At 42.8% G+C, this 23,459-nt stretch overlaps 1 protein-coding gene across 1 annotated transcript in view; it reads right to left on the minus strand.

Moving 5' to 3' along the window:
- Positions 1–23,459, minus strand: part of LOC137656205 (BTB/POZ domain-containing protein 1-like) — a 406,727-nt gene that overhangs the window by 355,337 nt on the left and 27,931 nt on the right. The window contains exons 3-5 of the mRNA XM_068390378.1: positions 21,134–21,767; positions 12,224–12,445; positions 11,742–11,886 (exon numbers count right to left, since the gene is read on the minus strand). Of these exons, the coding sequence (XP_068246479.1) occupies positions 11,742–11,886; positions 12,224–12,445; positions 21,134–21,767 (1,001 nt within the window). The remainder of the gene's footprint in view (positions 1–11,741; positions 11,887–12,223; positions 12,446–21,133; positions 21,768–23,459) is intronic.

Raw genomic sequence — 23,459 nt, forward strand, 5'->3', positions numbered from 1 at the left:
AACAAACGGAGCTACTGTCCGTTGTGACTGAGGGTCTAAAACGGCTGGTGCGGCAACAGACGGAGTTACTGCCTGTTGCGGTACCCCCTCGCCTCTCTTGGGAGGTGTGCAGTCGTCGGATGACTGGAGCGAGTCCGAACTGACCCAGTGGCTACACCTAGGCCGTTGGACTTGCGCGGAAGGGACCGACTTGCACTTAAAAGCTGCAAGATTTGGTCCATGGTTTCTGCGAGAAACCTCTTCCGCAGACGAGGAATAAATGGGCTCTCTCGTCTTTGTGTGGGTGGGGTGATCACGTCGGCAACGTGTGTAGATACACCCGAAACCACGGAGGGAAACGTCTGTTCGTATATCAAGACCTGTGGAACCCATAAGTCCTTCGACATTACTTCTCCCCTGGGCTTGGGAGCTTGTAAGAGGTATCGGACAAGGTGAACAACTGGCACGAACAAACGAACCCTCGAACGCAACACTGTAACACTTTGCGCATATCACTTTATCACTTTTGATTTTCTGTTTGCACTTATTTCACTGAACTCGAAACTTTAAGTGATTGTACCTGAAACACGCAATTCTATCCTTCATTAAAAGGTAGTAATTGCGAAAACAGTTTTACAATGTAACAGAAAAACATAATGAAAGATAAAGAATTCAGTGGCTGGAAAAGAGACTAAACACTAGATCAAATAAACTACGTTTAAAATCTCTCACCGCATAAAGCCTGGGAACAAGAATAAAACTCTAGAAACGTTTTACCTTCTTCCCCTATAGCGACTAGGGAGAAGAGTAAAAAACGAGAACAACGTTACCCGCTTGAACGAAACGTTTATCCTCCTCTCTCTCCCTCCGTCTCTATCTCTCTCTCTCTCTCTCTTGACTTAGAACCTGAGAGATGAGCCCAATTATATATCGTTAAAACATATTATTTGTTAAAGGAACAAAACTGAAAGGTTTCCCAAATAAAAAGTTCCTTTATTAGAATTAAAACCATTTAAGCTAAGAAAGAATGAACGAAACGCTAGAATCGGTTTACTCTTACTGCAACGTGAAACCGTGAAATACTCTCTCTCTATCGTAACGATAGAGCGCATGTTGAACGTTCTGAACGTCAACAACTGCGGAGACTAAACTAAACGTTAGTTCATCTTTGAAAACAGTACGAGACTATCAAAGAAATTCTTTCAAAAACATTAAAATTAAAATAGCATAAATTCTTAACAGGAAATACGATATGACGGGCTCAATGTTAATTAACTTCGGTTCCAAGTAAGGACCGCCTACTATTAGGAAAGGTCGCATATAAACAAACATAAAAATTAATTTTTATAAGTTTATAATAAATGGAAAGTTAATCGAAGAGGCCTATAAATGGCGGAGAGATATAAAATAAATCTATAACTTTGTTAAGCAAAATTACCAAAAACCTAAACACACTTCCGTCTAAGGGAAGGGTCGGTCATTAAAAATGAAAGAGAGTCTATACTCTCTTCGACACCAACACTTCCGTCTAAGGGAAGGGTCGGCCATTTAAAAGTGAAAGAGAGTCCATACTCTCTTCGTCACCATAATTAAATCTATCCAAAACGAGTTCAAGTTTTGAAATGAAGATAAAACCCCTGCATAGCGAAAGCTCAAAACTGGAATAGTGTACTTCACCAAAAAGTTGTGAAAACAAATCCAGTTAGGGACGGCGTATTAGTAGGTCTTGCCGGTGGCACGACAGAGGAAAAATTGAGTTCTTGTTGACAAGAAGTACTTGAGTACCTACTCACAGATGGCGCTGTTGTGTACACCCCCACCTGTATAGCGATCGCTGGCGTATCCCGACCGTAGATTTCTGTCGGGCAACAGAGTTGACAGCTACATGATCATCGGGTAAGATTAATATTGAAAAACTTGCGTTTGAATGTATAGTATCTATGTCCATGCTTAAATACTGTAAACGACGCTGGGCTTTGAGAACTGACTTCTCCAGATTGATCCTGATTCCGAGATCATGACAAAACTTGAGAAGATCTCCGAGGCAGAGAAGTTGAGGTTCTGATCTCGCCAGTAACCATGAGTCATCCAAGCAGCGAAGGAGTCTGATGCCCATGGCATATGGTCATGAAAATACCAGAGTGGAAACTTGTGGTGCCATAGACAGACTGAAGCGAAGAACTCAAAACTGGAATCTCTTCTCTTGAAGAACAAATCGGAGGTACATTCTGGACTTTGGATGAATGGGCACCTGAAAGTACCCATCCTTTAGGTATATAGATAACAGGAATTCGTTATGTCAGATTTCCTTGCGGACTGTGCTGGTTGCCTCTATCTTGAACTGTGTGTGGAAAACAGGTTCAAGCAAAACAAGTCTATGACTGGTCTCCAAACTCCCATCAATTTTTCCACTAGGAATGAGTTGCTGTAGAAGCCCTGAGAAACCATCCTAGAAGAAGGCCTTTTGGAGATCCTTTCGAATACAACAATGGGTTCATCAGAGTCTAAGTCAGAGGAAGGCATCATATCACGAATGGGACGCAATACCGTAGAACTGCTACCTCGTCAACTGACTTGCCAAGCATCCCCCCATAAGTGGCAGAATGAGGGGATTGCTTTTCCTATCACAAACCTCTCCTTCTTCGACCTCGGTAGTTGAGACGTCCATGATGCCAAAAGGAATGAGTCGAATCCTGTTTTCGGTAATGGGGATGGTCAACTTGAGGAAGAGGTCGACGCTGCAGAAGCTGCTTCTCATATTTATCACCTACAGTCAGCCATCTTTATTTGCTGTTGTTAGGTAACAGAGACACTCATGGTATAGCTATAATACGTAAATACTTGGTGCTCTAAGGTGGGTCAAGTTATAACACCCTGAATCAGACCACTGCCCAGGCATGGTTGACTAACACATTAGGTAACCCATTGTACTGCACTACAGTACATTGCTTTCACAAGGCTTCTATCACAGTATTGTAGTTCATACTACTTTTCCGAGGTAATTGTACATTGTTAACACAGCTTCAGTACAACGTAAAATGGCTCTACTGTGCTGCCGCAATGTCCACAGGCAGGAACAAATTTAGACACTGTCATTGGGGTGATTCATAGCACCAATGAATCTCTTGAAGCCATATGATACACAAACTAATCAACAACTGCATCCCTTCTCTTGAGGATGAAGTTACCCCAGAGGAAAACACATTGATGATACAAGAACTCTAGTGCCTTCACCCCAACTGCACAAGTTCTTCACATTGCTTTCAGACTTTCATGTCTGAAAGGTTCTTTGACACTACATAGTATGAGACTGTGCCCGACCAGGGATACAGTCATAAGCATGCCTGCAAGGCTGACATGGAGGCAGTTTCATTGTATTTCAGCTGCCAACAAAACTACCAACTCCTGAGTTTCTCACTTGACACCTAAGGAGTCAAGAACACTATATCCAAATTCAGAGGCAACAGATTAGGATGTGCTCCCTGTCACATGAAACTTTTTCTTTAGAGAGCACTGGTAGAATTAACTTAAACAACCTTGCCAGCTTAAGGGAATCCTTCGGAGCAGAAACCTGTCGCTCGATCTTATCGACGATATCCTCCGCCTGACGGGACCAGGGCAATTCCAATCTATTTCTGGAACTCTAAGGTTCAGGAAAGAACCGGTTAATGGAAGTCTTACTCCCTATACACAGTGCTGGAGAGGTTTCACCAAGTTTATTCAATCTTATGATAACCCCAAGAGCCCCCAGAAAGGATGACTCCTCCCCCAGTTCTGTTGTCAGAACTTCTAAAGTATTTAACCTAGTATGATCCAAGAAATCCACTTCCATGGCAGCAGCAGAAGGGTCTTCAATTATAACAGAAAAAGGAAAATCAGCAAGGTCTAGTCTAGCCGTTTTACCCGCCAGATGAGCAGCAGCATCCTCCTGCTTGACAACAGGACGATAATTCGTACACAGTTCAAGAATGTCTTTCCGTTGTCTCCCCATGTCAGGTGCAGGAACAGGGGAAATGAACTGTGACAAAACCTAATTATCCCAGAACAACTCCACCAGAGGTAGGGTCAAAGTATCGTTTAGCAAGAGAAGTCGAGGTTTAACATCCTCCTCCTCTGAAGTATGGCCAAGATCAATTGGGAACAGACGGTACTCCCATTTAAAATGCTCATTCCTAAAAACAGTCGTGACAAAAGGATCAAGACGACTCGCGTCAGACACAGATGGAATCAGGGGAGTACAAGGGCTAATGTGTGTTGCCCCTCTCGATGAAGGATCCTGGGGAATCACCCCACAAAACGAAGGGAAAGAAAGGATCATGACATCTTCTTTCAAATCACATTTCCCATTGCAGGAACCGAGATGTTTCCAATTCTCTTAGTAGTCAATCTAGGATGTGGAGTCCTGCACCTAACCTGTAAAACCTAACCATCCTCCAATATAACAAGTGGCAGAGAACTAGTTACCTTGTGAGCTACTGCATAATATACACTTACAGGATGAGACTGTAAAGAACAAGGAAGTGAAAATTGAAGGCGTGCACCGTAAGGGACCATAATGCACTCCCCTAAACTATGGATTGACAGACACACCCCTGAGCTGTGGTATGGCGGATGCACCACTGACTTTTAGCATGGTGGATGCACCAATTACTTGCTGTATGGCTTATGTGTCTTGCACTCCGCTGAATGGTATGGAGGTGGACACACCTCACTAACTCGCACTCTTTGTTGTTGATGATGGCTCGCCACGCTACATTTCTGGGAATGAAATCACGACAATGAACTCGATAAATATCCCTGACAGACCACTTTTAACGATACTATTAGAGAAGACTTAGACGACATGCCTTGGTCATCACAAAGTCGTGGCCCTCGAGGTGTAAGTGGAAGGCCAGACTCCATTACTCAAAGCAAAGAAGAGTAAGATGTCAAGAAAGGCGATACTATGGCGTAAGGCGAGGATACTATGGCGTAAGGCGAGGTTAACAATAGAGCACGGCCAGGCAATAATTGGCGCTCTGCTATGTGCTCTTGTATTGCGTTCAAGTGAACGTGAGGAGATTGCTTTGGAGAATGCTCTACAAACTTTAGAGGCAAACCCATAGGCATATAACCTGAGAACTTACTTTGATAAGTGAGGTCAAAAATAAAGAGCTGGTCATAAGAGTCCAGAGCACTAAAGGGTGGTGAAATTGATGGCACTTCTCAGCCGTCACGCAGTGACCATCAGTTGGAGCATGCTCAATAACCGGAGACAAAGAAGTAGTGAGGGGATCAACCTCTAACGTAGGATCTCCTACCTCACAATGGAGGGCAAAAGTATCCCCATTTTCAAGATAAACTTGAAGGACTACATAGTCACAGTCCTTTGTCGGTTGGCCTGGTGGCAAACCAAACAATGAAGGTTCAAATGGGAATTTCCGGAGTCAGAGGAGATCTAGACTTCATCTCATTTTAACACAAAAGCAGTCGAAGGAGAATGAACTTATTTAGATTTCTCCTTCTTGCATCCTTGAAATTTCTTCCGTTGAAAGGACAACCACTTCCTAAAAACAGCATATGGTGATTCTGTGGAGCATTGATATCCCATGCACGTTAGAGACAAAGGATGAGGATTACCATCCACACTAACACATGAAAGTCAACTACAGAACTCCTTCCACACCAGGGCAAGTCCTTATTACACAATACTTTCTTTGCATTCATTCTGAAAGATGAGAGAACACAATTGATACAAAAGCAACAAATACTTCAACAGCCAACGATGGACGTCTGATCATCAGCCCGGCCAGTTAGAGTGGTTTCCCGCTTCTAGCCACAGCCTGACCCCAGACAAGCAACTAAGGCATGCCATAGTGGTTGCCAGATCCTGGATAATTCTTCATCAGTTGTACTAGCTTGTGCGCTAGAGTATACCAATTTTAAATAACAAAGGTTTTTTTCTCATAGGAACAATTACGTATTATGAATCATAGATGCAAAACTAGTAGCACTAAATAAATCAATGCCCAGATGTGTGTATAAATTGAGTTCCTAACAGGTTAAATTAGAAAAACTAATAATCAAAAGGTGGGAAAGACTTTCTTTGCTAAATCTGACAGTCTCTCTTCTGTGTTTTGACAAAGAGTCCATTTATGGGTAAAAAAAATGTAATGAACATTATCATTGAAGAAAGAAAAGAAAATACTGATACAAATATGAAAGAAAATTGTGTAAAATGATTTTGCGAAACAACATACTTTTTTAGAGTGATTATGAAAATTGTAAATGGAAAACTACAAGTACTGTACATGGTGTAATATTTTTCTGCAACTATGGATACTTTGAAATCTGGATGTAGAATTGAGCTTGAAGCCCAAATGGGCCATCATAGTTTATGATATAAGAATATAAATTTTCCTAAGAAAAATCAATAGTTTATATGTAACAAGTATCTTAACCCCCCCCCCCCCTTTCATACAAATGGTCCAGAGTAAAAAAAGGACCAGTTTTCATCATCATTCAGGTACTCAGATGCATAGTCAAAGATGAATAACAACTTCAATCAAATTTATTCAAATAATTAACTGGAGGTTATGTTTTCCCTTTCGGAACTGCAGCTTCCAGCTTTTCAAAATAAAAAGTAAACCAATTATCTTCCTTTCCCCTATATTTCTCATGAGAAGACTGGGATTTCCCTCTCCTGTTATCTTATTCCTGAGAGATATCAAAGAAGAGGAGTTGGGAGAAAAGCAACTGCTCCTTGTGCTCTAGTTTTGGTATGTCTGAATATGGATGGATGTAGTACAATAAGAGAGTAAATGATGTGAGATTGGAATATAGCTGGTAATAAGTAATAGTTTTTTCAAGAAGATAGATATAAATAAGTATACATAGGTAAGAACGGGAAATGGAAGAGTAGTAGAAAGATCATTGATGGATTATGTTTGGAAGATTGAAAGATGTGCAAGCAATTAGGGGTACAGCTACTGGTATGTCTGATCATTTCTTGGTTGAAACAAAATTAGTTGAACCAAAAAAGTGGCAAAAAAGAATGGAGGGATGTAAAAGGTAGGTAGCAGAAGAGTTTGGAAAAAAAAAAAAAAAAGGTAAACCATGAATATCAAGAAAGGTTTTGGAAGTGGCATAAAACAGGGTGAAAGGGAGAGAAACTGGTGCACACAAGAGAAACTGGTGAACTAGAGGAGGAGTGGAAGCTAGTAAAAAAAAATTGTGTGGTAAGAGGATTGTTGGAGGTAATGTGAGGAAGGGTATTGAGTGGTAGAATGAAGGAGTAAAGATAAAGGAAGAAGACAAAAAGAGAGCACTTGAAGAATGGCTGTAGAGTAACAATGTAGAGGTGTATGAAAGATATACAGAGAAAAACATGGATGTAAAACAGAAGGCGGCTGAGGCAAAGAGGCCAGCTGACTGGAGGTGGGACCAGAGATTGGGTAGTTCATATGAAGAGAATAAGAAGTTTTGGAAAGTGAAGAGAGAAGGGAAGGGTGGATTGAGGAGTGAAAAGACAATGAAAGATGAAAACGGAAGGTTGTTGAAAGGGGATGAGGCAAGAAAAGGGTGGGCTGAATATTTTGGAAGGTTGGTGAATGACAATGAAAGGGATGCAGATATAATTGCTGTTGCATTTCTTAAGATGCCAGTGATGGGAGGTGAGAATGAAAGAGATTACAAGAGAGGAAGTGAAGAGAGAACTAGGTGAAATGAGAGCAGGATAAGCACCTGGTATGAATTGGTGTGAGGGCTGAGATGTTAAAGGAAGGGGGTGTGACTATGCTGGAATGGTTGGTGAGATTGTTTAACATATGCTTAATGTTGTTAATGATGCCAGTGGACTAGGTGTGTGCTTGTATTGATCCACAATACAAGGTAAGGGAGATGTGCATGAAGTGTTGTAATTCTAGGGAGTATTAGTTTGTAAAGTTTTAATTAGTAGGATTAAGAATAAAAAGGAGGATGCAATTCTAAAAGTGCAGGGTGGCTTTAGAGTAGGTAGGGGATGTATGGATCAGAGTTTTATAGTTAAGACAGATATGCAAGAAATATGTAGAAAAAGGTAGAGGTATATTTTGCATTTATGCATCTGGAGAAAGCTTAAAATAGAGTTGATAGGGATGCAATGTGAAATGTGATAAGGTTTAATGGAATTGGTGAAAGGTTGATGCAAGCAGTGAAGAGTTTATACATAGGCAGTAAAGCGTGTGTTAGGATAGGGAATGAAGTGAATGAGCGGGGCTGAGAGAGGTTGTTTAATCTGTCTGATGTAGCTGTAAGAGATGAATGCTTGAGTTTTTGGTCCAGGGTTGAAACTGATAGATGTGATTGATCATGAGTAGGAGGGGAATCACTTGTTTGTGGATGATACTGTATTGGTTGCAGACTTTGAGTAGCTGTGTAGATTAGTGATAGAGTATGGAAGTGTGTGAGAGAAGAAAGTTGTGAGTTAATGTGGGTAAGAGTAAAGTTATGAGGTACACAAGAAGGGAGGGTAGTACTAGACTGAATGTCATGTTGAATAGAGAGTTATTTGAGGAAGTAGATCAGTTTAAGTACAGTAGAACCTTGGTATTCGAACGTCTCAAAACTTAAACAAATCGGTTTTCAACCAAAAAGTTCAAGTGAAAAATGCTCCTGTTCTTGAACAAATATTCGGTACTTGACCAGTGCAAGACAAAGCCCGCCAAGCCGAATGCCATCAGTTACCCGTTGGCCGTTGTTGTGGATGAACGCAAACATACACTCTGTACACTCTGCCTCATTTTTCGTGTTTCACTGTGCTATATCTTTGTTTTGCATCCTTTTTATATCTATTTTAATTCATTAGCACTTAAACATGGGTCTAAAGAAAAATAAGAGTGAAAGTGGTCGAGTAAAAAGGAAAACAGTGCAAACAACTATTGAACTGAGAAAGGAAATCATTGCCAAGCACAAAAATGGAATGTGTATTTCGGATCTTGCTCTGAAATACTCTATGGCTAAGTCGACGATATCGACTATCTTAAAGAATAATGAAATAATAAAGGGAGCTAATGATGAAGCAAAGGCCTCAGATACTTGAGGAAGTGGAGAAGTTATTACTTATTTTTATAAATAAGAAACTGTTACAATGTAATATAATTAGCGAGGCATTTATTTGCAAAAAAAAAGTGCTAGAAATCTGTAGATTTAGTGAAGGAAACCCTTGGTACAAGTACTACCAGTGATTTTGTATTAAAGGCTAGCAATGAAACCAGTAACCCCTATCTGTCTCTCATATAGATGAAAGTCTGAAAGGACCCAGGCTATACATGCGCACATGTACCTGGTCAAATTGGAGATTTCCTTCCCCAGACAGGGATATCAGTTGAAAACAAATATCAAGTATGAGGATTAATGAACTAGTATAAAATCCATCCCCACCCCCTTCATTAAGGGGGATGCAAGATATACTTCTATAGACTTCAAGAATGGAGCTTTGAAGTGAAACTTACCAGCATCCAGTCTGACCAGCATGTAACGTTTCGACTGTTCTGTCCTGGAGAGGGGGGCAGAAGAATGAAGAAGGGCCACTTATGCTAATGTTCATTCCACACTTACATCTAGATGTTATCATAGATGAAATACATCTTTGTCCCGTGAGCAGCCACCACAGCTCCAAGCACATTGGTGTCAAGGGACTTGTGAGTGTACTCTAGCAAATAAAGGCCGTGAAAGTGGTCTGCCTTTTCCAGACAATGGCCCTCAACACTTGGGTAAAGGACAGGATTTTCCTAACCTCGTGAGCTCTGGTCCTAGTTGGTGCCTGAACTCTCTCGTCAGTCAAGGCGTACGCTTTCTAGATTGTCTCATAAAGCCAGAATGAGACAGGGTTCCTTGAAACCTTTCTTGGACCTGCCAGTGATAACAAAAAGTCTCTGACACTCAGGTCTGAGGTTTTGGGTCCCATTCAGATAGCACCACAGATCCCTCATGAGACACCAGCATCTCCTCTCGACCAACACCCTACGCCTCCCAAAGGGACGGGATGGGATGGAAAGGACTCAAATCTGGGATCACATGCCTCTGAGTTTTGGCCACAAAGTCCAGCAGAAAACTGAAAGAACTCTTCCACCTGTCAGCGTGGGTCACCACATGAAAGAGACCGTGCAACTCACTAACTCTTCGCCGATGCTATGGCTTAAAAAAAGACAGTTTGAGAGTCAGATCTCTATCTGACAAGCTCCTCAAAGGCTTGAAAGGGGTACAAGTAAGAGCTTTTAGGACTAAATTCATATCCCTCTCCAGGGACCTGGAATGGCAGGGTGGGCAAGACTGGTCAAAGCTCCTCACAAGCATAGACAACTCCCAGGATGCTGAGAGGTCTATACCCGACAGTCGAAAGACCATATTCAAGGCTGAGCGGTAGCCTTTCACAGTTGTGACTGAGAAGTGTTTCTCTCGGCAAAAAAAGATGAGACAATCCATGATCTAAGCTAAAGTTACTCATACCAAGTAAATACTCATTCTACACCAGTTGCAGACGCCCCACTTATCCTGGTATATGGCTGTGGAGGACCTTCTCAGATATCTAGATATTTCATTTGTAGTATCTCGCAAAAAACCTTTCACTCAGAGATGCTGAATAATCTCCAACCGTGAAGAGCCAAGGACTCAGTGGCTTGGTGGTACCTTTCCTGGGGCAGCTAACATTGAAGTGTGATCCACAAGGGTAGTTCTCTTGGGACCTCAATCAGAAGAGCAAGCAGATCGGCATTCCACTAGGCATGGGGCCATCTGGGGGCCACCAGATCATCTTGAGTCCTGGCATAATCGACTGTTGATTACTGGCTGGATGAAGCTGAACAGAGGAAAGGCATACACATCCAGATGATCACATGGGTCCGCAACGGGAGAGCAGCACAAGAGGCGTTTCCTGTTTAGCCAGGTGATAAACAGGTTGATCCCCAGTGAGCCCCACAAGGCAAGAAGTCTTTCTGCTACCAGAGGTTGAAGACCACTCTGCTCCTACTACCTGTAACTGGCAACTGCTAGTACATCTCTCTTGTCTGTAATGTACCTTACTGACAACTCCATAGCATAAAACACTGCCCAGATGTGCATCCGCTTGTCACCTCGCAAAAAAAAAAGCATGAGAATGTGCCAGCTTGCTTGTTGACATATGGCACTATGGTGGTATTGTTACTCATGAACACTAATGAGTACTTCCTGAAACGTTCTTGGAATGTTAACAACCCTAGGAAGGCTGCTTGTATCTCAAGATAGGTGATGTGAAGATGTCTGGTGAGATCAAAGGTTGTGAAGATTGACGGTTCCAAATCCCTGACATTGGTGCCAATATCATTCAGCAAGAGGTTCTGCAGAACCAATAACATACTAGGGGTAAGGAATACAGGGCAAGGAAAGAGAATTTGTTTAACTTTATTATCTAAAGTTGGCAAGCTGTAGCTTCAAAAGCAAAACCATTATAAACAACAGGTGAGATTTATTGATATAAAGAGGATTCTTCTCTTGTAGAGTTTTCTGGATATCTCAAATAAACATGATAGGATTTTGTAAAATAATGGGATTGTAAATGAAAAAAATTTAATTAACTTTGACATTCGTAGTAAACATCTTATCTAATTTTGTATCGGTGGAGGGCTAAAACTGAATATCCAATAGTTATAAATTTGCTTTTACTTACTGCATTTCTCAAAAAGGCATACAACACAGTCTTCAAAAAAGGAGGAAATAACATCTAAAAACCAAGCACAAAACTCTGCAGATAACTATGGTCAACTCACCTGAGTGAGAAGCATAAATGCATTATCTGAAGAAAGATTCCGCTTGAGAAAATCAACGCAAGCTTGTTCAAGAGCAGGTACAGCATATTTCTTGGCAGTATACAACACAGTCATCACAGTTTCAGGCCCAATTTGCACTTCATCACTTTGGAATTAAAATTACAAACCATCATTCAAGACAACATTCTGAAGCACAGAAACCTCATGTTAGGGGGTAAATTACAAATCTTTGTTTCCAAAAGGAAATTATAGTCAATCAAAAGCATAATGCAATGCATCAATCACTGTAATAAAAATATCCATTACTTCACTGAATTACTAAGTAATACTGTACACAGCACAGTTTATGGGTTAAAAATAGCAGAAAAAATAGATCATGTCTTTCCATCAATTAGCAAAGTTTAATTGGGATGATGATAATGTAACAATCATACTTCTATTGGCTAGACATAAAAATACTTAGTTATACTTGAAATCCTTACCTATATAAAAACCTCAGTAGTGCAAGAAAAGCCTGAGGCTCGACATCAGGCAATTCTATTTCTTCTTGCCGAGTGCTAAGCTGTCCATTGAACATCGCGTCAAAGACGGCACTACCAACAGCCAAAACAAACTTGTGAGCTGGTATTCGTTGCCTAGAATCTCCTTTACCAACTAAGAAGTGGACATCACTCAAAATTTCATTGTTGAATAGAAAGGCAAAGCTGAAAAAAATTCCAATAACTGTATAAGATAGTGGTAAATGTATATACAAAAAGCATTTAAATCTATTCTAAATCACTAATACACTGTGGCTTCATTATAATACAGTACACAGAACAAATTTCAAATAATTTCTGTCTTCTGGAATGGTAAGCAAAATAACCAAACAACTATTTCTTACTAAGATGAAGTACATCTTGTCTTACATTAAAGCTGCATTATATTAAGTAACCTTAAATACTGCATTTAAAATGCACACAATTTATATAAGCTTAAAATTCAACCTCGATTCTTAAATCAGAGAAAATTACTGTTATTGATGATTGCCTTAAACACTACTCATTCATGTTGAACTTGCAACACTTTATTAGAATAAAACATGACAAATTTGAAAGTAATTTGTATTTTTCCTAACGATACAAACTTATAGCTATTTATTTGCGATTATTTTTCGGCGAAGCTGGAAAACTAGCCAATAAGACTTTTAAGCAAGGTGGCAACTACACAAACTAGTAGTTAGCAGAGGTAGTGAGGGCTAGTGGGGTTTGTCAGCTACCCCTCTCACTCACATACCAGTGAATCAGAGTCACTTTTTGATTGCAGGCAGGACTTACGGGGGGACAGGTGCGGGCAGGACAATTTGCATAAATAGCTACAGGTTTGTATCGTTAGGAAAAATACAAATTTGCCATTTGTTCCGACACTCTACAAACCTTACGCCATTTATTAGGTATGACTCACCCATTAGAAGGGTGGAAGTCTGACCACTGGCTTGGCATTTGACCTGAAGGTTTCACTTACAGGCTTGGGATGTAGCTGAGAAAAACCCTGAACTTTGTGCAATGCACGGAAAGCCGCCTAAGCAACCTGTGTGCTTGTGAAAAACTAGCCATGTGACTGTCAAGGTAAGAATACTCCAAGGTAAATAGGAATGTTGATATCTAACATAGACATTTCCCAATACCCACATTGCAGGGAGTCTTGGGGACATAGACAAGTATGATATCTATACTAGGTTACACAAGGGAAATGGTTATGGCCTGTAGAGAGGGGAGGTCGGCGTGCAGAGGACCCATGGTGCTGTTCCCAAAGAGAGCGGAAGATGAAAGAAAGAAAGAGCCAGTCATTCTTATACATTCATTCTAGACTAATCCCGGGTAACCTATGCCCTCAACTCTCTGCTATTTGTCCATCAAAGAGCCTGGAGCATTTTAAACCACTTGTGGCGCAGCCACCACAAGACCAATGGATAACGTCTCCAAGTTCTTGCGGGTCACGTCTTGCCAGTAGTGGGCGGTGAAGGTTGTCTGATGCTTCCACACACCCGCTTGTAGTACTTGTGCTACAGAGTAGTTACGTTTAAAGGCCAAGGACGTGCTTATGCTCCTGATATCATAAGCTCTAGGTCAACAAGCAGGAGGGGGGTCAGGATTTACTACATACTCAATGACCCTGCAAATCCACACTGAGATTGTGTTTTTTGTGACCCTCCTCTTGACCTTACCTTTCCCTTACTGACGAAGATTGCTGACACTGGGGGGCCAGTTAATCTTGATCATTGGTTACAGATCGAAGACTCCCAATCCGAAAGGGCCCAAATCTAGGATCTGCTGCTCAAAGATTTTGAGTCTTTGCAATAAACTCAGGAATGAAGCTACGTGTTGCCTCCCCCCCTCCCCTTGACTAGGCAATGTCATAGGATAGACCATGAAGTTCACTAACTCTAATGGCTGAAGCCAATGCGAATAAGAACACCGTCTTCAAAGTGAGGTGGCGATCTGTTGCTGGCATATTGATTCGTAGGAAGCATCCTTCAGCGACTGAAGGATGCGAACCACATTCAAATGAGGAGGTCTCACTTCTGACTGGGGACAGGTGAGCTCATAACTTCATATGAGGAGAGATAACTCCAACAAAGAGGAAAGTTCAACTCCTTTCAGTTTAAAGGCCATGCTTAAGGCTGAGCGGTAGCCTTTCACTGCCGAAACCGAGAAGAACTTTTCCTCCCAAAGGCATACAAGGAACTCTGCTATTACTGGAATAATGGCATCGAGGGGAGAGATACCCATTCCCCAATACCAACCACTGATGACAGTCCACTTGGCTTGGTAAACTGATACTGAGGATCTTCACATTTATCCAGACATCCTTCTCGCAACTTGTCAACTTGTGCGAAAAGCCTCTCTCTGAGAGGAGATGCTGGATAGTCTCCAGGCGTGAAGACAAAGAGAAGCTACTACCTTGTGATACTGTTCACGTGTGGTTGTTTGGGTATATCTTGAAAAGGAGGGAGTTCTCGGAAGCTCTGTTGGGAGCTGCAAAAGGCACGGGAACCACTCTGCATGATGCAATAGCAGAGCTATGAGTATCATAAAAAGGTTGTTGGATACTCTGGTCTGGTTGAGCACCCTTTGCATTATACAGAATGGGGGAAAGGCGTAGACGTCGATATTGTCCCACCGTTGTTGGAATGCATCCTGCCATAGAGCCTGAGGGTCCAGGACTGGGGAACAGTAGAGCGGGAGCCTGAAGTTCAGGTCCACAGTTGGGGAACCCAACAAAGTTAGGACTTTGTTGGCTATCAAATGATTCAAAGACCATTAGAGATATCGAATCCTGAGGCGGACGTTGGGTACTAGACGGACCAGGGATGCTAGGTGACCTTGGAGACACAACTACTGCTGGGCTGGAAGCTCTTCTCGTCTGAGGAGGGGCTTACTACCTCCCTCAGCCTGTGTCCTCTGTTGTCTGATGGAAAACATTTTTGTAATCTGGTGTCTATAATCATACCCAGGTATACCAGTCTTTGAGAGGGGAGCAGGGATGACTTCTCGAGATTTATCACGATACCCAGATCTTAACAAAACTCGAATAGTCTCTCTCAGTGCTGAAGAAGGGTCACCACTGAGTCTGCTAGAATTAGCCAGTCGTTGAGGTATCTTAGGACACAAATGCCGATCCTGTGATGCGAAGATACTTCCTTGAAGACGGATGAATTGGGATGTGGAAGCATGCATCTTTGAGATCCAATGTGCACATGAAGTCCTATGGCCTTACTGCTTGTATCACTGTGTCTGCCATCTCCATCCTGAACGAAGTCTGAAGGACAAACTTGTTCAGAGCCGAGAGATCGATGACTGGTCTCCAGCCTCCAGATGCCTTTTTCCCAAGAAAGAGTCACTGAAGAAGCCTGGAGATCTGTCGAGGACCTCTTGAAGAGAAATCTTCTCCAACATGGTCTGGGCTTTGCCAGCTCCTTTGCGGATCCATTCGCATAGGAGCTCGATGGAACTGGATCCCGAGTCAGTGGAGGAAGAGAGTGAGTGAACGGGACATGATAACCCCGAACAAATCATGGAGACTGTACAAGGATCAGCCCCATGTTGCAGCCACCTCTGCTAGTGGCATTGCAGGCATCCCCCACTGGTCGGCAGGTGAGAGGATTGCTCCCCTAGCGGGAGTGGCCTCTGCCACTTACCTTACCACTTTTCCCTCCTCTGGAGGGTTTGGAGCCCTTTGAATAGATCTCTGGCAGGAAAAGGTTGCTTCGACACCTTTATAGAGGACCCTGCCATCCTGCTGGTCGAGAGTATGGTGGATTGCGGCTGTTTGCTGGGAGGTGGCGGAGCCTTTCCATATGGCCTGGATGTTAAGGCTCTGTGAAGAAGGGAGTTTTTAAAGGGGACTTCCTCCATCGCTGAGCCGCCTTCTTGACCTCTTCCAGCTTAAACAGCGCTGAGCCGTCAAGGGTGGAGTTTCTGAGCCTAGTGATCTTAGCCTTGGGAACTGGTCTGTGGAACCTTTCAATCATGGCATCTCACCTCTTGAGAATCACGTTCGCCAGTAGGTTAGCCTGGTGGAAGAAGACTTCTAACGTGCGAGTGCCCGGAAAGAGAAAGGGGTCTTAGGATCTCCTTGTAGATTCCCAGGATCAATCCTCGGTTCTAACAAGGTGGCCCCCTGACCCCAACAACAGAAACAGCCTGCATAGCATACTTTACCACCTTCTCCATGTTTAGGATCTTAGATGCAGAAAACAAGGCTAAGAGCCCAGAAAGCCTCTCAAGAGTGCCTCTACTTAAGGATCTAGAGGCAAAGCTGGAAGGGGCTCGTCCGTGACCTCATAATATCTCCTCTGTTGGATGAAGGGAGCCGTGAGAATTTTAGAAGACAAGCCTGATCGAAGAGAGCTAGATGAGCAAACGATTTACGAAAACGCCTTCTCTCTGGCTGCTGTCAGAACCTTAGACCAGGGCAGGACTGCACTGATCTCACGTGGTCGTAGGTCCCATATACACGGTCCAAGACTGTATCCTTGCCTTCCTGAAGGGCTGTCTCAGGGCTAGGAAGTCCATTGATGGCCCTCTTGTAGGCTAGGATCTACCAGAAAGCGTATCCTGACTCCCTTCGCTCAGGTTCAGAAAGGAACTTTGGATTATCAGCCTTAGGGATATAGTCTTATTCCGAGTCCAAGTTGTTATCCACCTCCAAGCTCTCACTCATAGGAGCTTGGGGTGGGTCAAGGTCGTCAACTGGAGGGATGTCATCCGACACTCCTGCTACTGGAAATATATCCTAGCTCTCTTTTGCAGGAGAGCTGCTCGTGCATTTGAGTTTTTGGGAACCGTCTTGGCATCTTTAGGCTCTCTGCGAGACAGCAGGTATTCCTCCAACAAAGAAGGTCTGGAAGGTTCCTGCCCTTCCATAAAGGCCTGAACCTCTCTTGCAGGTTGTTTCTCGTCCTCTGGTGGTGGTCTGAAGACAGGTGGAAGTTCTGGTGGCACAACTTCTATAGGCGAGGGTCTGAGGTAAGGCACAAGAGAATCTTGCGGAGATCCTAGGCCCCTGCTCGCGCGAGGATGGTGAAGGTTGGCGTGAGTAAGAGTCTGTTTCGGCATCCTCTCCTCTGCTTCATGGTCAGGACCAGTGTAAACTTCAGGCAAGAGTAGTCCTGCTGAATCCCCGAGCCTCCCTTGCAGCTCCACGTGGTCTTCTGATGGGCGAGAGAATCATGGGGGGCTCAGGGGGCCTGATAGAAAAGAGTCTCCTCCTAGGGTCCGTTGGGAAAGCAGAAGAAGAGGAGAAGGAAACTGACTTCTCTAAGGGAATCCTCAGAGAAGAAGCCACTGCCGACTTTTGCTTGGGGGTTTGTGTTGAGGGCACGAACCTTTGCGCTTGTTGGGTTGTGTTAACCACTGCCTGCCTGACGGCTTTGCCCTGGGTGTCAAACAAAGATAGCTGTTTCCCCACAGCTGACAGGTCTGGGGCATCCTTGAGGGGGTCTGGAGAAGATCGTCTCCTTGGAGAACGCTGTCTCGGTACCTGGAACTGAGGGAGAGAAGGTTGCCTACCTTGATCAATCCACACAGGCATTTCAAGGTCCTCCTGGGTGATCTCCTGGGGTGATGGGAACACCAGCAAACCTGTTTGGTGGTTCCCTGAACTCTTTAGGAAAGGGAATGGGCTGTCCCCCTCTTGCTGGTGAAGCTATAAAAGGTGAAGGTTGCTCCACCATTGCTGCTGGGTTGTCGGAGTGCCAGACCTTCCTTGCTCGCAGGAGCACGTGAAGTGCGCTTGAAAGACTGAACATCGCAAGTGGAAACATTAATTTCACGTGCGGGATATGGTCAGGGCGGTGAAGGAGGCAGGGAAGGTCTCGGAAACCTCCAACGGGTTGGTGAGTGACGATCACATGCTGGAGATCGACGAGCAGGTCAGTGAGAGTGGGCGAGCGTTGGTGAGCAACGCACAGGAGAGCGATGAGTTGGCAAGTGGAGCATTGGCACTCAGTGAGACGGCGAGTGATAATTCAGGCCTGTGGCGAGCGGGTGAATGACACGTCAGCGAGCAAGAGAGGGTTGCACCAGCGAACGGTGAGATGGAGAGTAGCGTCCAAGCAAGAGGCAAGATGAAGAATAACATGCCAGTGAGCACTGGGCACGAGATCGTCTAGGAGGGCGAGATAGCGAACAGCATGTTGGAAGACTGGGAGCTGAAGAACGGTGAGCTGGTGGAGAACGGCGAATACGAGGTGACGTGTGATCGCTCGCAGGAGAACAGCCAGAAGACAGCGAGGTGCAGCAGGTGAGTGACGGTCGTGAGTGTGTGAACAACGATCTGTAGAGATGTTGAGTGGCAAGCATGAGCCAGCGACTGACGATCACGAGAAAAACGGAGATCACGAGCATGAGAATGGCGAGAAAATCGTCGATCTGGAGAACTGGATCGCTACCTGACGGAGGGCAAGAACAAAGGTCTGGGCGAGTGTAGAGGACTACGGTCCCTGGAGGACGAAAAGATCGAAGGATGGCGTGAGGTCTCCTCAACAGTAGAAGGTTGTCTTGCGGAGGCAAGCGAGCGGGCTAGTCTCATCGGCGCACAGGACTAGCAGGAGAAGGCGAGAGATGGGCCTCACAGACAACTGGAGCATCAACATGAGACAAGACTTCTACCTCGGAAGAACCAGGAGAAGGACTCCTCTGGACCCCGCGCTGCAGAAGTGCCAGGAGAACCTCCTTGAAAGGAGGCCCAGCCACACCCAGTGACGGCCAAACCCGCAACTCATCAGAAAGTGAAAAGTACTTGCCTATGGACGGGTGCAAAGTTGCTTCTCAAAGGGAAGCAGCAACGTCCCCAGATCCCCGAGGTTGTCCTGGCGTAAGTTGGTCTACGCTCCTACTCAACCGCCCCTCGGAAGGGACCAAACAAGCCGGAGCTTCAGGAAGAGTTCGAGGGGGTCCGAGAAGATGTCTAAGATTTCTTCGCCTTTCCAGAAGACCCAGAAGGTGAAGAATACCTCCAGACTTCTTCTGCCAGTGCCCAAATCTCTCCCACTGGGAAGCAGACCACTCCCTAGACTCCTCACAGGTGTTACCATGATCACAGCGGCGTCCACAGCAGGTCGGACACAACGAATGGAGGTCAGTCTTGACAGAGGACATGAAGGTGCTGCAAGTGACCTTCAGTCCCTGGACAAGTCGGCATGAGGATGCAGAAGAAGGAACACGCACACCTGAAAAGAGAAAGAAAATTAATATGAATACATTGGCCAAGTCTTTTGAAATCAAAGAGCAGACACGTCCATTCTCCTCATGCCAAAGGAAAAAAAGTGACTCGGATTCACTAGTGCGTGAGTGAGAGAGGTAGCCGACAACCCCTGCTACCCCTTACTACCCCGCTAAATAGCAGTTTGGGTCGTTGCCAACTCGCTTAAAAGTCTTAATGGCCAGTCTTCCAACTTCGCCGAAAGATAATCCCAAATAAATAGCGTAAGGTTTGTAGAGTGTCGGAACAACCTGAAATTTTACTTCTTATAATTTCAATAAAAATCAACTGCAGTTCAAAATGCCCATGAGGTTGAACAACTAAAGAGTTTTCATCTTAGACCTAATACTATAACTATCAAATAAATTACATTTCTAAATAAACTTAAACTCAAATAAATTACATTTTTAAATAAACTTAAACTCAAATAAATTACATTTTTAAATAAACTTAAACAATGGATACTGAAAATTATGACAATATTTTTTAGGAAGAATCATATTTAAAAGTTTTGCATTGCTTCTTTAAATTATAGTAATTCTACAGAACAAATATCACTGTTAATTTTAAATTCTATTTGCTACTCTCATGATTTGAATCATCAAATTTGATAAGTATCACCAGTTCAAATAAAAAAACATGCTCTAGCACAACATTCCCTATAATATAAAAATGTCATAATCATACAATAGCAATTCTTCCTTCATTAGGTAACTTTCATTACTCAATAAATTCTGTCATTTTATGCAAAACATAGGTCTCAGTTAAGCAAGGAAATTACACTCAGATACAGTTATATACAGTATAACCAATTCATGGCATATATAGCACTGAATGTTTATGTATGATTATCATTTAATCTAATTTGTAAATAAACTAGGATCTAAAATACAGTATTTTACACTTTTCCCACTTTGCAAATTTTACAAAGTTAATGTTTAATTTGTTGCACTATCAGCCACAAAACTGTAGAGCCCTTTTTTTTAATATTTGGTTCATCCATCAAAAACCTTATCAATCATTAGCAATTGGAGGAAACGGCATGTCTGTGTTGCCATTATGTTATTTCCCGCCATTCTTAAGCACTAAAAACAGTTGTATTAAGATTTTTCCATTATACTGTACTGTAGTAATTAATAACTATTAAAACTCAACACAGAGGAACTTTTAAGACCTTAAGGAGTAGCATGAGATGGTAGATGAAGGAATGTCTTCAGAGGACAAGGATGGAAGAATAATGTTCTTTGTTCAGCGATTGAAGAAATTTACAAAATTGAGGGATGTGCTGTATTTCCTATACTGTACACAGAAATATTACTAAGGCATTTTTTTCCATTAGAGTTTCATTAATGTTACCATTACCATTATTATCAATGTAACGAATTTTATTTCTAAAATATTTCTTGAATATTCTATACTGAACTATCAGAATGGTGTTTTTCTGTAAAGTGCATGCACGTAGCTAGAATAGGCTTTTAAGACAAGATAATGCTTGTATTGTATGCTGTACTATTATATATTTCAACATTTAAATCAGTGACATGACCAGCCTAATTTACTTCCCATTTTTATTAAGAAGGCAATAGTAATGATGTTACATTTTCTGATTCTCTGTCCTAAAGTTAATTTTCAAAATTAGTACTCACCGTTCTTTAACAGTTGTCATTGTAGCCTGCCAATTATACATAGGTCCTGCATTATTGACAGTGTTAGCCGATGAAATGTTATTTGCAGAAATAACGATGTTGCTACTAGTTGGCACAGAAGAGCTGCTACTATTTACAGTGGCAGCTGAAGGAACATTCCAAATTTGGACTGCTGAGCTAGAATTAGATGTGTTGGTTGTGACAACAGAAACTGGCACAGGTGATGTCTGATTATTAGCCGAAGGGGCTAGCATTGTTACATTGGGGGTGGGTGATGATGGAGGAAGGGAGGAAGCTGATGAGGAAACAGGTGGGACCACAGGAAGACTCGGTGGTGGAAAACTTAGGTTAGATGCAGTAGTTAGGCTCACAGGTGGAATTGGAGGGAGACCTATAGCATTTGGGTGTGATGGACGAACAGTGGGTGACAGTGGCCTCACACCAGGAAATGCTGCTTTACAACTGCTCACATTAGGGTGTGCTGGTGGACCATGGGTTGGATTTGTTGGTATTGATGAATTAGCTGATATTGGCACTGATTGCTCACTCCCTCTACCAGGCACTGTACTAACATGTGCTGGAGGGGTTGCTGGAGATGGTGGAGGGGCAGAAGTACTGCCATCAGAAGAGCTTCCTGAAATATAAATTATTATATACAAATCACAAGTTACAAATCAAATTAAATAAAAAATAATAGTTTTAGAAAATAACTTGTATTTTTCCTAACTACATACACCTGCGTTCTCTAATTAGGAATATGACATCAGTGCAACCTGGAATGGTCATTAAATCAAGGTAAGTGTGATAATTTGTGGGAGGGAGCCACCCACCTGCTCAACTGCATCACATCATTTTAGACTTTCAGCTCAAGGACTGAGCATAGGTGGTTGAGGTGGGAAGTGTAATTTCAGGGACTCAGGATTCTAAAGTTAGGAAAAATGTTATTTTGATAATAAAATAAATTTTTGAATATACTTACCCGGTGATTATATAGCTGCAACTCTGTTGCCCGACAGACAACTCTACGGTAAAAACTCGCCAGCGATCGCTACACAGGTTTCGGGTGTGCCCAACAGCGCCATCTGTCGTCCAGATACCCAGTACTCAATGTAAACAAAGACTCAATTTTCTCCTCGTCCCACTGCGTCTCTATTGGGGAGGAAGGGAGGGTCCTTTAATTTATAATCACCGGGTAAGTATATTCAAAAATTTATTTTATTATCAAAATAACATTTTTCAATATTTAACTTAGCCGGTGATTATATAGCTGATTCACACCCAGGGGGGGTGGGTAGAGACCAGCAATATATGTTAAACTTTTATGAGCTAAGAGTTTTTATTTCATTTTAGAAGTTATCAAAATAACAAAAACAAAATAAATAGGTACCTGGTAAGGAAGTCGACTTGAACAATTACTCTGCCTTTTAAGTACGTCTTCCTTACGGAGCCTCGCGATCCTCTTAGGATGCTGATCGACCCCTAGGATCTGAAGTATCAAGGGTTGCAACCCATACAACAGGACCTCATCAAAACCCCTAATCTAGGCGTTCTCAAGAAATGACTTTGACCACCCGCCAAATCAACCAGGATGCGAAAAAACAACAATAAAAACATTTCAAGAGAAAGATTAAAAGGGTATGGAATTAGGGAATTGTAGTGGTTGAGCCCTCACCCACTACTGCACTCGCTGCTACGAATGGTCCCAGTGTGTAGCAGTTCTTGTAAAGAGACTGGACATCTTTCAAGTAAAATGACGCGAACACTGACTTGCTTCTCCAATAGGTTGCGTCCATTATACTTTGCAGAGATATATTTTGCTTAAAGGCCACGGAAGTTGTTACAGCTCTAACTTCGTGCGTCTTCACCTTAAGCAAAGTTCGGTCTTCCTCACTCAGATGTGAATGAGCTTCTCGTATTAACAATCTGATAAAGTCTGACCAAGCATTCTTTGACAAAGGCAAGGATGGTTTCTTAACTGAACACCATAAAGCTTCAGATTGGCCTTGTAAAGGTTTAGTACGCTTTAAATAGAACTTAAGAGCTCTAACAGGGCATAAGACTCTTTCTAGTTCATTGCCTACGATCTCCGATAAGCTGGGGATATCGAAAGATTTAGGCCAAGGCCGAGAAGGCAGCTCATTTTTGGCTAGAAAACCAAGTTGTAGCGAACAAGTGGCTTTTTCTGACGAAAATCCTATGTTCTTGCTGAAGGCATGAATCTCACTGACTCTTTTAGCCGAGGCTAAGCATACCAGGAAAAGAGTCTTAAGAGTGAGATCTTTCAGGGAGGCTGATTGTAACGGCTCCAACCTGTCTGACATGAAGA

Source organism: Palaemon carinicauda, chromosome 1, assembly GCF_036898095.1.
Source record: "Palaemon carinicauda isolate YSFRI2023 chromosome 1, ASM3689809v2, whole genome shotgun sequence".
Lineage (NCBI taxonomy): Eukaryota > Metazoa > Arthropoda > Malacostraca > Decapoda > Palaemonidae > Palaemon > Palaemon carinicauda.